At 43.5% G+C, this 16,022-nt stretch overlaps 1 protein-coding gene across 1 annotated transcript in view; it reads left to right on the top strand.

Annotated features, from left to right (window-relative positions):
- The window catches only part of ACAP1 (ArfGAP with coiled-coil, ankyrin repeat and PH domains 1), a 292,765-nt gene that overhangs the window by 41,282 nt on the left and 235,461 nt on the right, over nucleotides 1-16,022 (top strand). The window contains exons 3-5 of the mRNA XM_063449848.1: nucleotides 5,767-5,886; nucleotides 10,768-10,821; nucleotides 14,485-14,543. Coding sequence (XP_063305918.1) covers nucleotides 5,767-5,886; nucleotides 10,768-10,821; nucleotides 14,485-14,543 — 233 coding nt within the window. The remainder of the gene's footprint in view (nucleotides 1-5,766; nucleotides 5,887-10,767; nucleotides 10,822-14,484; nucleotides 14,544-16,022) is intronic.

Below are 16,022 nucleotides of genomic sequence, written 5' to 3'. Positions count from 1 at the left end.
AATCATACAATTGGTATATCATGGCAACTTTAGGTGCATAAAATTGGCACCAGTCCAACGGTTCCAGTCTTGTTGAGAGAAGGAATTGTAGATTATGCTAGCTTTAGTGTACCTATAATCTTAATTTTATTAATGACAGGAGGCGAGTATTTGCTTAAGTCTCTCTTTACTAGAACTCCACAGCAGCACAGAAAAACAACCAATCAGAAAAAAGTTAGGTACTATAAAACTCCCCTCCCCATGCATCATTTCCTCTTTCAAGCTGCGACAAAACAGAATAAAAGGCAGAGAACATCATGGGGAAGAAACGAAGTCCTAGATACGATGAATATAACGATGTCCACCATCCGAGAGTAACCGTCAAACTAGATAGTGTAGATGGACTGTAAACTGAAACGAGAGAAAAACAGAATCGAACAGGCTGATTATCCAATGAAATGTACTCTGAATAAACATGTAGGTACCCAATGTAGTAACCAAATTAACCTTAATATGTAGATATCCCAACCCTACTTATGAAAAGAAACACAGACATAATGAACAAGCGACAGGTATCAGAGACAACAAACAGAGTTGCATACGTACCTGATAATCTAAACTATAACATTAAACAAGGGAGGGACAAGAATGGGTGGGAAATACTCGCCTCCTGTCATTAATAAAATTAAGATTATAGGTACCCTAAAGCTAGCATAATCTACAATTTTATAACATGACAGGAGGCTTCGTATTTGCTGTTTCAACGCTCAGTTCACCAATCCAACGCTGTTTGTGTCGCTGGTACCTATCCCAGGAAATAGAGTAATCCTAATTGGACATCCAAGTACGATAAATGACAGCCGACGGGTCAAAGAAGATGCCAACCGACGAAGCATCTCAAATCCGGAAAAAAGCACCATCCGCCGGTAAATCCATTGTACGTGGTGTTGCAACCTGTTTCCTAGACGTCGGTCCATGAGCTGGCAAGCTGACCTATTAGCCACATTCCTGTAGTTGTATAATTTCGAAATCCGATCTAGGACTTAGGGTCGCGAGAAGAAAACTGACACCAAGTCTCAACTCATGATCCGTAAGGCGGCTCCTCCGATCGTGCCAGGGCCATTTGGCGATGCGGCCTTGCAGGTAGATCTCCAATCTCAAGGAATGCACCTAAGACCACCACCAAAATCGCAATAGAAAAACCGAGGAGGATCTTCCGTTCCTTCCTGTCCTACCCGGTGAGATGTCTCATCCGAGGATAAATTCATAATGCAGGCAAGAGTGTGGCCAAACCAGCCGTACTCTAAGTGATACCAATATTCCAAATGGACTGTGTAATCCTCGGACGCAGTAGAGAAAAAACTCCAAAGGACGTCCATTCAAGGTTCCGAACTGAACTGGTGTGGAGGAAACGGTGGTCGACTACTCTGGGAATAGTGAATCCCAGAATCTTCGAAGGAATGGGAAAGGCAAGCCGGAACGCAGATTTCCATCCAGAGATGCCTTCGTCCAAGAGTGAGAGATGTCTGTGTAGGAGTCGGGGCACACCAAGCACCTCCATAAAGTCTCGTAGGTCTCCTCGACGGTAGTTGAAAAATAGGTTAGCGCGAATCCAACAAAACGGCTCCCGTGAGGGATAAGTAGAGCCGAAACGGAGGGTCCTCTATCTCCGAACCATGTTCACCAGGCACGCGCTCCGAGGAGACGGGGCAGCCTGCCATCTATCCCAAGGTCATAATGATCGGGGAAGTCAAGGCAACCGGGGTTTCTGGTCTTACCATGTGATCCATACGTACGGTTTTACCTTCAGACCGGGTAATAGGCCTTCCAGAATCCAGTTACCCGAGCAAGGCAGTGCTCGTTTTCTCCATGAAGGTCACCGTAACTCCTGACATCTTGACATGGGAGAAACTGTCTGCGCAGTTTGTTCGTAATGGTCTGGATATCCAAAAACAGAAAGCAATCTCTGTATTAAATGGTGGAGAATATGCCAAAACCTGCACTCTCAGAATACCGGAGGGCCATCCGTTAGCCGCACCCTCTCCAGGAGTGCGTGTAAATAAGTGGGAGACTCCCCCCGTTATACCTCTGAGTATTTCTTACGTGTTACAGCGGTCCGGATCCAGTAGATCCATTACAGGAGATAGAATAGAGGTATCTAGTCTAAACATGCAATTCTTGCATGACCAGGCAGTCCTCTAGGACGAAGTCAGTAGCGTGGATGTCAGCTCCAATTGAACGCCGGAGGGACGCCCCTCTATGTAGTCATTAATGTCCTGCACAGGTACAAGCCTGTGCGATGAACAGATGGCCGGTACTGTAGAGCGTCGAGTGTATGAGAGAGCCGCGCTCTCTACTACTGTGATCGCATACCGTGAGAGCGTCCGGCTGCTAGCCTGAGCGGGCCGTGCCCGTTAGCAACCAACAGCAGAGTCTACATCCGAGACCGGTTCCCTCTATGAGAATGGGTCCTCCCAATCTGTCCTCTGTATCCAGCCCAGTATCTGGTTGAGGACGAGTGAGGGTTGCGCCCTCTAATAACAAATCATTATCCGGCTCTGCATGAGAGGGTTCGCCCTATGTTCCTGAAAATAAATATATACTCGGATAGAGGTGATGGAGGGCCGCACCCTCCCGTGGTGCAAACTAGAGTCCCTAGAGATTCAGGGTGACCAAACTGTAGGGCGCACCGAATATTAATGTCAGCATAAGGCTGAGGGCAATCTTCGGAAACAACGATGGAAAACTATCAACTGACTAACTGGATCCCGTGCGCGCGCGCGCGGGGTCCAGGTAGACCATTGGTAGTCTGAGGAAAGCTGGAGACGTTCTCCGCGATCCACGAGTGCCCGGGAGGCCGGAGGAGGTCAAGTCAGGCCTCACGACGACCCGAGCGAAAGGAAAAGGAAGTCATGAAAAACAAAAAAGCAACAATCAATGTAGATAAGGGAAAAATACACCAATTCTATCCGGATAGAAGGCAAACAGCAGGCCGGGAGGTAAGAAAAGTAAGTCCCACCGGACAGGGCCAGGAGCCAACCCAACGCAGGAAAAAACTACTGAACCTATAAGGTTCCGGGGGGCAGATACGGAGTAGCTGGCAAAGACAAGGAAAACACACTGCTTTCTCCTGTAGGAGTCTGAGTACCGGTCCTTGCCTGTGCGAAGTTCTCCTTGGAGATGTGCCGTCGCCGGCTGGGAGTAAACCGTGGATGTGTCCGGGGTCTTCATAAGAAACTCTGTCCTTCAGGCATGAGGTTAAGGGCCTTCACCCTTCCCACCATATTCAGATGGCCGTATACTGGTGTCCTCTTGAACACTATGGCAATGGTGTTTGTCTGGACACCTGCCTATCTCCATGTCACTGGTGGGCACTGGGATTTCCTCAGTGATATTACCCCTGGCCTGCGGCCAAGAGGGGGTTCGGTACCAATAGTGTAGGCCCGTCAGTAGGGCACAGGCCCAGCAGGCCAAACGAATGGACACAGAACGGTTAGTCAAGCAAATAGTCACAGACATAGCAGGCCATTCAAGTAGGCACCGACATAGCAGGCCATTCAGACCTAGCAGGCCGTTTTAAAGGGCACAGACATAGTAGGCTGTCCTTATTGGCACAGACATAGCAGGCCGTTCTTACGGGCACAGACATAGCAGGCCGTTTTTACGGGCACAGACATAACAGGCCGTTTTTATGGGCACAGACATAACAGGCCGTTCTTTTACACAGGGCATAGACAAACTGAATACATAAGAAAAAAATCTCACAAGGAAAAGATAAATAAATTACTGACTATATATATACAAATATAGCTAAATCCCACAAAGGCAATCTACAATATAGAATATAAAATACTGAAAATAAGCAATAAAAACCCCAAAGCCACCCACTATGAGCAGGAGGCAGTGGTACTCTGACCTGTACTGATGCGGAGCAGCAAAGAAAGAGGAAATGATGCATGGGGAGGGGAGTTTTATAGTACCTAACTTTTTTCTGATTGGTTGTTTTCTGTGCTGCTGTGGAGTTCTAGTAAAGAGAGACTTAAGCAAATACGAAGCCTCCTGTCATGTTATAAAATTAGCAGAGGTAACCAGTCGTGAATTCTCGACCCAATAGAATGATTGCATAATGCCTATAGACAGTGAATTCCGACCCAATAGAACAGGGTCCTCAAACTCCGGCCCCCCAGATGTTGCTGAACTACAACTCCCATGATTCTCTGGCTATCTATGTAATTGAAAGAATCATGGGAGTTGCAGTTCAGCAACATCTGGGGGGCCGGAGTTTGAGGACCCCTGCAATAGAATGATTGCCTAATACCTATAGCCAGGGAATTCCCGACCCAATAGAATGATTGCATAATGCCTATAGCCAGGACATTTCCCACCCAATAGAATGATTGCATAATGCCTATTGCTAGGGAATTCCCGGCCCAATAGAATCTTGGGTCGAGAATCTGCCTTAATCTGCCTTAAGGCCTAACTCCCCGCCAGTGGGCATGTTGGGTGGTCTCTGCTGGGGGATCCAGCAAGCACGGAGATTGCCAAGTTCAATGAACAGACAGAACAGATGTCTACTCACCCAGAGGAGTCTTCCAGTTATACAGGCCCAGAGACCCCCATTCCCTCTCCCCTATTTAAGCCGAGACCTTCCTCAATTCTGCGCTCAGTTGTTTTGTGGACTTGCTAAAGTTCAAGCCAACTGCAGCTCTGGTTGACTATCCAGTGCCGAGCAGTTGGTAAAGCTTTACTTTATATGACTTGAATTATCACTGGGACTTTTCAGTTATACCTTATCAAACAAAACTTTAAGTTTAGTTACTGTGTCTGCCTAAATCTCTGCATACTGAGCCCATTCACCACAAACCCATGAAAAACCCTGACCTGAAAGCGAATAATGGATACATAATGACATTACCTGGTAAAATACATGTATGTACGTAGTGGGGAATCTCGATGCAGCCTAATACATAACTAACCCCATTCAACCCCCCAATAACAACAGACAACTAAGTAAGAATGAAACAGGCCACATCATTTATTATAACATAAAATAAATATAAACTAAATTACTGCATAACACATCCATAACTTTATTTATTAAATCTCTTCTTTTTCTGTAACCAAAACATTAGACATAAATAAGCATAAATTAACATATATACATATATAACTCCACCCATAGTGTTATACAGTGACCCAACCGTCCTTGCCAATAAACATACAGTGGTTCCTAATCACCACTCCCTCTCACCTCCCCCCTCGTCATAAATCATATCCTTCCAATGCCTGCCATCAGCCGACCTTATCCACGCTCGATGTTAACCCTTTGAAGCAGGGGAGGTTGAGACCTGCAAACTTATTGAACTCACTCCATCCTTAAACATAACCCCTCAAACCTAATTGGCAAGGACATACCCCCGGCTAGCTGTGACTAACTAATACTAAACGGGCAGGAAGCTGTTTGTTGGCCCGAATCCCAAGTTGCACTGAGACCTCCCACACATTAACTTACACAGAACATAATCCCACCCACACACTCTTTCCCAACCAATCCCATGCATCTATCCCCACACTCCTACATGCGCCCTTGTCTGCTTAGTTGCGCTATCTCCCCAGGGCCTCAGGCAGGGTGGTGGTGGGTATGGATACGCTCCTATTAAATGGCCTTCTTATCCATCTGCTGGTTCAGTTGATTCCGCAATGGAACGGTTGGAAAGTTAGCAGTTTGTATTATGTAATCCAAAAAATATTGTTCATTCCTCAGTACGTTCTGTCCTCTCTCTCTAGCTCGTGAAGCTATCCTCTGCTATGGCTGATGGAGGACGTCATTACTGCAACGCTAGCCGGCAATTTTTCTCTGCCCTGCGTGACTTATCTTGCCACTCACCATCCGACTCCACACTGAAAGTAAGTTCAGAATAATTACTTTTACATAGAGGACAGCAAGTGCTATACAGCGGGTGCGATAGTGGGCGGCGTGAAATATACAGTGTGTGCGATAGTGGGCGGTGTGCGATATACAGTGTGTACGATCAAAGGCAGAGTGCGATATACAGTGTGTGCGATAGTGGGCGGCGTGAAATATACAGTGTGTGCGATCGAAGGCAGAGTGCGATATACAGTGTGTGCGATAGTGGGCGGTGTGCGATATACAGTGTGTACGATCAAAGGCAGAGTGCGATATACAGTGTGTACGATAGAGGGCAGAGTGCGATATACAGTGTGTACGATAGAGGGCAGAGTGCGATATACAGTGTGTACGATCGAAGGCAGAGTGCGATATACAGTGTGTGCGATCAAAGGCAAAGTGCAATATACAGTGTGTGCGATCAAAGGCAGAGTGCGATATACAGTGTGTGCGATCGAAGGCAGAGTGCGATATACAGTGTGTACGATCGAAGGCAAAGTGCAATATACAGTGTGTGCGATCAAAGGCAAAGTGCAATATACAGTGTGTGCGATCAAAGGCAGAGTGCGATATACAGTGTGTGCGATCAAAGGCAGAGTGCGATATACAGTGTGTGCGATCGAAGGCAGAGTGCGATATACAGTGTGTACGATCGAAGGCAAAGTGCAATATACAGTGTGTGCGATCAAAGGCAAAGTGCAATATACAGTGTGTGCGATCAAAGGCAGAGTGCGATATACAGTGTGTGCGATCAAAGGCAGAGTGCGATATACAGTGTGTGCGATCAAAGGCAAAGTGCAATATACAGTGTGTGCGATCAAAGGCAGAGTGCGATATACAGTGTGTACGATCGAAGGCAGAGTGCGATATACAGTGTGTACAATAGAGGGCAGAGTGCGATATACAGTGTGTGCGATCGAAGGCAGAGTGCGATATACAGTGTGTACGATAGAGGGCAGAGTGCGATATACAGTGTGTGCGATCGAAGGCAAAGTACAATATACAGTGTGTGCGATCGAAGGCAAAGTGCAATATACAGTGTGTGCGATCAAAGGCAGAGTGCGATATACAGTGTGTACGATCGAAGGCAAAGTGCAATATACAGTGTGTGCGATCAAAGGCAAAGTGCAATATACAGTGTGTGCGATCAAAGGCAGAGTGCGATATACAGTGTGTGCGATCGAAGGCAGAGTGCGATATACAGTGTGTACGATAGAGGGCAGAGTGCGATATACAGTGTGTGCGATCGAAGGCAGAGTGCGATATACAGTGTGTGCGATCAAAGGCAGAGTGCGATATACAGTGTGTGCGATCGAAGGCAGAGTGCGATATACAGTGTGTACGATAGAGGGCAGAGTGCGATATACAGTGTGTGCGATCGAAGGCAAAGTGCAATATACAGTGTGTGCGATCGAAGGCAGAGTGCGATATACAGTGTGTGCGATCGAAGGCAGAGTGCGATATACAGTGTGTGCGATCGAAGGCAGAGTGCGATATACAGTGTGTACGATCGAAGGCAGAGTGCGATATACAGTGTGTACGATAGAGGGCAAAGTGCGATATACAGTGTGTACGATAGAGGGCAGAGTGCGATATACAGTGTGTACGATCGAAGGCAGAGTGTGATATACAGTGTGTGCGATCAAAGGCAGAGTGCGATATACAGTGTGTACGATCGAAGGCAGAGTGCGATATACAGTGTGTGCGATCAAAGGCAGAGTGCGATATACAGTGTGTGCGATCAAAGGCAGAGTGCGATATACAGTGTGTGCGATAGAGGGCAGCATTGTCAGGATCAGTCAGAGGACCCTCAGCATGATGAGAGGCAGCAATCCGAAAAAGGCAAAGATTGAAATACAGAATTATTATTATTATTATTATTGCCATTTATATAGCGCCAACAGATTCCGTAGCGCTTTACAATATTTTGAGAGGGGGGGATGTAACAATAAATAAGACAATTACAAGAAAACTTACAGAAATAATAGGTTGAAGAGGACCCTGCTCAAATGAGCTTACAGTCTATAGGAGGTGGGGTATTAGAAACATTAGGATAGGAAATATCAAGTAGGAGTGAAGCAGAGCTGGAGGAGAGAGCAAAGCACTATCCCATAGGAGAATAGGTGTTATGACAAAAGTACTCCTTCCCTTGGTACCAGGTCCTGGGATCAGGGTGTTACACGCAGGCATTTCAAGCTCCAGAGACACTTCACACGCAGAATATGGTAAAATGGCTTGTGCTTTTCATTGTGGCTTCAAAATTCATCAGGTACAGAAACGTATAACAAAATAAATCAAAACAAAATCCTTGGTCTTCTGAGCACGGACTTACCGAAATAATATTCTCACTGGGTTGGATGGCTTCTCTATTTTCCAACAGACATTGTAACGGCACCCCGGGCATAAAAGGGGTTAACAGCTGTTTAGGAGATATTCCCTTCCAGATATACATGCAGCTACTGTAGACACCAATCCACCGAACAAGCATACGAATGCTCTCAAACATACGAATGCTGTAAACAGACGAATAGGAAAAACCATACGAAAGGTTTACACTCCTAGCAGTCAAACTGGAACAGCATACAATAAATCCCCCCAAGAACGAGACAAGGCTCCGTGTTGAGGGTGAAGCAGGAACAGACAGAGCTGTGGGTTTATTGTGCTTATATACACATTAGTAGCACCCACAGGGTTTTGGAAAACAACTAATAAACACGTAATACACAGTAAAACACTCCCATTCATACCAGCAGAATCCTCCCCAGGAAAATACACAGTTTTACACAATATTCATAACTCTAAAAGTATACATCCCATTCACATAAAACGTACATTTTCAGAATTAGCATATTCCAAAGTTGTCAGGGTGGCAGTCCGGAGACCGGGACCCCTGTGCCTGATGTGGAGATGAGCGGAGTCTTAAGCGTGGAAGTGGATCAGTAGGGCCAGGTGCAGGGTAACCGCACACCCCCTGGTGCGGCCACAAACCAAGACCCTGTAGCAGCTTAGTGGAAGCCAGAGCAGACATATGCTGAGATGTATCCAGTACTAGAAACAAGATTAATGCAGAATAATCCCACTAGCTATGGTACATCTAGGATACCCTTTTCCCCACAAAACAAGTCGAGGCTGCGATTTGAGGGTCAAGAAAGAACCGGATTTAATGGCACACAGGCATCGCTATTAATGCAAAACAGCCCCCTCTGGACCTGATGGCATACAGGGACAATGCAAGCAGTTAACCAATAGAAACACAATGTATCTTTTGAAATTGTTACCGCCCAGCTTGGAGATAATGAATCCAACGGTTATGACAATGTCATTATCTCCAAGCGCCCAAAATCCCACGTTTTATTGCAACATATAAAACAGTATAAAAATACATAACTTTAACACTTTAATAGACAATTCGTGCATTCTACCGTTCATTATGTAGCCCAGATCTGAGTGCAGCAGATAGTCAAATAGCGCTCAGAACTCACGAACGGTATAGCTAGTCTCATCAATATAAAATCCGTTCGTGTCTTTTGTCCCGAACACGAGATGGCGGCCATGTTTTCAGGTTGGTCAATGGGCAGCGGGAGCTCGACCTGAACTCATGGAGCGAGTGGCCGCCAAGTATTTACACGAATCCCCGCTCTCATGATGGTTGTCCCAGCCGTTCTGGAAACGAACGGAGACCGCCAGGAAGGGGGTACTTAACCAGCGGTTAACCGCAAAACCAACATTCTAATTGAGGCCACACGCCAGGATGTAGGTGGTCCTCGTTCGAGAGTCTTTCGGTAGTTTTTGTTCGGGAAATGGTGCACGAACGTGAATGCCCTGGGACCGTCAATTAGGCTGTGGCTAACCGCAGACCGCAGCTTCCTTGGCGGTTAATAAGAGGCACACACCGCTCGTAGGCTGGTCGGCTGTTCAGGTATTTGAAAGGTGACAAGGGTTAAGTGACGGCACACGCCAGGGGCCGAGTGGTCCGTCGTTCGGATACACGAATGAGTCGGGATAACGGTTCGGGGATTAGGCTACAAAGTTAAAATACCAAAACAAGGTTCCTTGTGGAAACAGAAAGGAGTAATATTGTAGCAGTCTGTAGAGCTCTTGTAACACATGACTACAGAGAAGCCGTGCTGGATCTCCCTATGGCTGATGACCTAGGACCAGACCTGATTCAATTGGCCATCAGGGAATGGGATCTGGAGCAGGAGTACCAGTACCTGCTCAGCTCCATTCTGTCACGATATACCCTGAAGGTACCGCCAGAGCAGTGTGAGTTTCAGGGAGAGGAGACAACCGGTCTCCCTCCTCAGCGACAGGTAGAGGAGACAACCAGTTTCTCTCCCCAGTGCTTGATGGTCAAACAGGAACTTCTTTATAAGGGAAACAAGCACAGACATTCATACCAAATGTCCCTCCAAACAGGAAACAACAGTACAATCAATTCCGTCCTGGCATCTAGCAGTCTGGAGGTGATACAGGAACTGATTGATAACTCACAGCAGGGAGGGATTATCACATCAACCTACATAATCCTGTATCCTCCATGCTGCCAGGAAACTTGCACAATAAAACAAACTCTGCTATGAATGTAACCAGGTGCAACAGTCTGCAAAACCCCCTTCCAAAACACTGAACCCCAATATCTTAACAGAGCTCTGCAGTCCTGAGAGGGGGAAACATGGTAAACCCGAACCGAGGGGGGTGAAGTCCGATTGGCCCCCGTGTTCCTGTCCCTCACAATCAGAACCCCGTTACAGGCCAGGGCCCATAGTCGGTGGGAAGGAGGTTGACCTGCAGTCCCCTCCATGAGACAAGGAAATGGTGGCTTCCGTTTCAGTGTGTAGGTTTCCTCACTTTATTTGTCTTTTGTGTTTCCTCTGTAGGAATGCCTGGATTGCTTCTCTGAAGGTCTTTATTCAATGATAGACAATCACATGGTAATCTCTATTCTATAATTTGCTATTGGAGTCCTATTAATTTATGAAATATGGGAAAGGTAAAAGTGCACAACCAAAAGGGAAATAAAAGTGGTTACCTGTAGTTGGATATATTAACCGGTAACTGCTTAGTAGATAATCCATTATTTTATATAGAGAGGGTATGTTCAAATGTACACGATACAGATTGCCTATACAAAAAATATAAAAAATATACAACAAAACATAGTGTAATCTGTATAAAATTCCAAATATAAAAGAAATATGAGCTAGAACCACTCACACTTTTTAGAGCCGTTTGGAAGTTGGCTCAGAACTTAAAACGCCTTTTATGTCACTTTCCAGGACATTCAGCAAGCCCTCCTTCTCTCAGATAGGTCCAGTAATTGTAGTGGCCATTCAAGAAGAGATTGGAGTCAGGAGTAGAAAGTATGAAGATATAAAATTTATTACATAAAAAATAATAATAAAATAAAGTATGCATAACGCGTTTCAACCAATTGTATATGGTCTTCCTCAGGTGCTGTTCAACATAACAATGACAACAGTATTTATATAGGTTGGTATTGATACTAAATTGCATTATCCTCTACACATGTAGCACTTAATTACATTTATCTCCTTATATGGTCCGAACCGGATATGTGATGCCACCTCCAATATGACCACACATCCGGTCCGGACATATCACACATTGTACCACCATCCTCAATCTGTAAAATATAACAGAGCAAACAATACATAAAAAACGGCATACATGAACGTTATAGAGAAGCTCTTCTCTCTATCCGGGATCGCCCTCACGAGATAATTCACTCGTGGGTGTCCCGGAAAGATCAGGGAGCTAAGAGTCATCTTTGCCCGGCCGTCGCGTCACTTCCTGTGACGTTCTCATTCCGAACTCCGGTGCATCACGTCACTTCCGGTTGAGTCCGATTATAACAAAGTGTCCGCTCTTTTTCAGAAATCATTCAAAATTCTTATTGGTCTCTCCCCATATCCGAAGTAGCCATTTTGGAAGTGGTAATAGTCCCATATATTAGTCAAAGAGACATATATATAAATAAAAGAAAAAGGGAACAAAGACTAAAATAAAATATCCCTGAATATAGTCATAATTAAGATAGATTTCATACTTAAGAATTGAATACATATATACAAGAAGATACCTATCTACAACATATACATATAATAATAAATTATAAAAAACATGATAGAAAACATATAAGCCCAGAAAAAAATGTCTAAAATGCCCAATAAGAATAATGATATAAATATAAAAACTCAAATATGTTACAAAATCGTATTAATCTCAAAGTCTATATTAAGACCTTTTGGGATTAGAGTACATAATTCTAAATGGATAAATGTAATTAAGTGCTACATGTGTAGAGGATAATGCAATTTAGTATCAATACCAACCTATATAAATACTTTTGTCATTGTTATGTTGAACAGCACCTGAGGAAGACCATATACAATTGGTTGAAACGCGTTGTGCATACTTTATTTTATTATTTTTTATGTAATAAATTTTACATCTTCATACTTTCTACTCCTGACTCCAATCTCTTCTTGAATGGCCACTACAATTACTGGACCTATCTGAGAGAAGGAGGGCTTGCTGAATGTCCTGGAAAGTGACATAAAAGGCGTTTTAAGTTCTGAGCCAACTTCCAAACGGCTCTAAAAAGTGTGAGTGGTTCTAGCTCATATTTCTTTTATATTTGGAATTTTATACAGATTACACTATGTTTTGTTGTATATTTTTTATATTTTTTGTATAGGCAATCTGTATCGTGTACATTTGAACATACCCTCTCTATATAAAAGAATGGATTATATACTAAGCAGTTACCGGTTAATATATCCAACTACAGGTAACCACTTTTATTTCCCTTTTGGTTGTGCGCTTTTACCTTTCCCATATTTCGTTTACTGTATTTTAATTATATTTAGTGGCAATATACTTGGGTATAGCAGCACCCAATAACTATATATATTCTCTAAGCGCCATCTCTATATATTCTCTACTTTGTAACATCCTATTAATTTATGTTTCCTATCAGTTTCCGTCCGTTCTTGTCTGCTTACACTTGTTGCATGTTTGTATATTCCAGCTTTATATGTTTGTTCCTTGGTGCTCTCACCTCATTGGCTGCTTTTAATACTTGTACGCTCCCTCCTATTGTCCCATATTTACCCAGTAAACACTAATCATTTACAAAACAAAGTTTCTGTTAACATGTGGTTTTTAATGCTATTCTTTTCTCTAATGTTGTCTATTAGTTCTCTGATCTATTCAGTTTAAAGGAACAATATAGGGTCAGGAATACAAACATGTATTAAAACACACACACACACACACACACACACACACACACACACGCTGTATATTATACAACAAGCTGCATACTGTACATTAAGCTGTATATTATACATTAAGCTGTATACCGTACATTATTATACATTAAGCTGTATACCGTACATTAAGCTGTATACTGTACATTAAGCTGTATACCGTACATTAAGCTGTATACTGTACATCAAGCTGTATACCGTACATTAAGCTGTATACCGTACATTATTATACATTAAGCTGTATACCGTACATTAAGCTGTATAACATACATTAAGCTGTATACCGTACATTAAGCTGTATACCGTACATCAAGCTGTATATCATACATTAAGCTGTATACCGTACATTAAGCTGTATACCGTACATTAAGCTGTATATTATACATTAAGCTGTATACCGTACATCAAGCTGTATATTATACATTAAGCTGTATACCGTACATTATTATACATTAAGCTGTATACCGTACATTAAGCTGTATACCGTACATCAAGCTGTATACCGTACATTAAGCTGTATAACATACATTAAGCTGTATACCGTACATTAAGCTGTATATTATACATTAAGCTGTATACCGTACATCAAGCTGTATATTATACATTAAGCTGTATACCGTACATTATTATACATTAAGCTGTATACCGTACATTAAGCTGTATACCGTGCATTATTATACATTAAGCTGTATACCGTACATTAAGCTGTATACCGTACATTAAGCTGTATAACATACATTAAGCTGTATACCGTACATTAAGCTGTATACCGTACATCAAGCTGTATATTATACATTAAGCTGTATACCGTACATCAAGCTGTATATTATACATTAAGCTGTATACCGTACATTATTATACATTAAGCTGTATACCGTACATTAAGCTGTATAACATACATTAAGCTGTATACCGTACATTAAGCTGTATACCGTACATCAAGCTGTATATTATACATTAAGCTGTATACCGTACATCAAGCTGTAGTTGTTCTGGTGACTATAGTGCCCATTTAACCATCCTGTGTTCCCTCATAAAAAAATATGTCCTCCATGTTCTCAATGCTCATTGGTTAGTCTTAAAGTCACTGTCACTTTCCGGGGTCTTTCCCCCCCTCCCACCCTTTTTTAGAGTTAGAGTTACTCAGAATGCATGCGAGTACAAGGATGGGGATCTCTGGAGGGACCCAGTTCTATGGAATAAGAGGAATTCTAGTTAATATAAGTGTTTTATAATATTTTATGATACAACCATACTGTAACAACTTCATCTCAATGTTCTCATTACATATTGTCTTCTCAGGAACTCCTGGACTCCATTCAAGAGAGCTTCAAACAGAGACTGCAGCATCTTCTGAAAGAGTGAGAAAACTAGCGATGGCCTCCTAACTCTGTCCCCAACGGTCTCTTTCTGTGTCAGTCAGCTTTCTGCGGTCTCTTATCTCTTCTGTGTTTAAGATGAGGAAAATGGACTTCACTGTGTCTTCTTTAGTTAGTTGTCTCCTACACATGGTATTTGTGGCAAAACCAGCCACCTATTCGTATTCAAGACTGAGTTGGTTCGACAATTTTGGGTTCCCGAACAGACTAAAGGCATATTGTTTGTCTGTCGAACAAACTACCGAACAGTGAGACCACCCAGGGGAATCGTGTGCCTCCAATTGACAGTATCCACACTTAGAAACCGCAAGGTTCTAAGAGGTTGGATGGGTGGCCGCCGTTCGTATGACCGAACACGTGGCGGCTGCCATCTTTGTTCACGAACAGACAGCGGTGCTTGGTCATCGAGTGAATGGAACTATAATTGGACACTCGACGGCGTGAACACTGGTGAACTACCATCCCTTCATGGGTTCGTTTCCCTTCACCTATAAAGAGCAGTATTCGTATGAAAGAAACTACCGAACACAGGGCACATGACCCCGTGTTACACGAACAGTTCCCTTTGTTATTTTAATGGTGAATACTCTCAAAAGAAGACCGGTCAAAGCCTAAAACCATCTGGAACTATTTTAGGACTTCACCTCGTGGTTGAACGGTCTAAACTTCACTCTAATGGCGTTCCTATTCTACCAAACGGATCTGAGCGGTATTTCAACAGAGTTGGCGCTCAGATTCCTGCCATTCGGTGACGTATCTGTAACGGCCACCCAGGTGTATGCCATTGGAGACGTCCTTTTCCCGTCAAGAGGCTATGCTGCAGAGTATTCACGATATCCCATCAGCTGGATCAGTGCAGAGAGGGAGGCAGAGCTCTTACAAGAGCTAGTGATTTAGCTGGATGCAGGTTCCCTTCAATAATGAGACAAGGCTACGTATTGTGGGTTAAGCAGAAATGTTTTAATGACAGCACAAACACTTCTTTTATACACATTTTCCCACAAGGTTACCACCCACGTGGACTTTGTTGGACCCCGAAGACACAAACTTAGCAACCAAACAGTTACACAGTTAAACACTCCCATTCATTACTGTACATTCCCCCCCTCTGCTTGGGGGATAATTGAGTTAATTGCTGTATCAACTCAATTATCTCCAAGCGAAAAATATACTTTTTACCCAATTTTTATAACACCAAAACTACACATTCAATTTCAATAAAAGTTACATTTCTGAACAAGCATAATTAGACAAACATACTCAAAAATCATACGAATCCGTTCAGGGGTTCGGGAGATAGCTGAAAGTCCCATCCCTGCCCGGCCGCACACGAGGCTCCTGCCCAAAATAGTTCCATACATTCAGCTGGTGCGGCCGGTCCCTTTTCGCATGTTAAAAATACAGAACAGTTATTATTTTTATTGTTCGTGCCTTTGCTGGTCGTGTGCCGCCCCATTCGTG

This window comes from Pelobates fuscus, chromosome 3, assembly GCF_036172605.1.
Source record: "Pelobates fuscus isolate aPelFus1 chromosome 3, aPelFus1.pri, whole genome shotgun sequence".
Lineage (NCBI taxonomy): Eukaryota > Metazoa > Chordata > Amphibia > Anura > Pelobatidae > Pelobates > Pelobates fuscus.
This window is presented reverse-complemented; position numbering and strand designations above follow the sequence as displayed.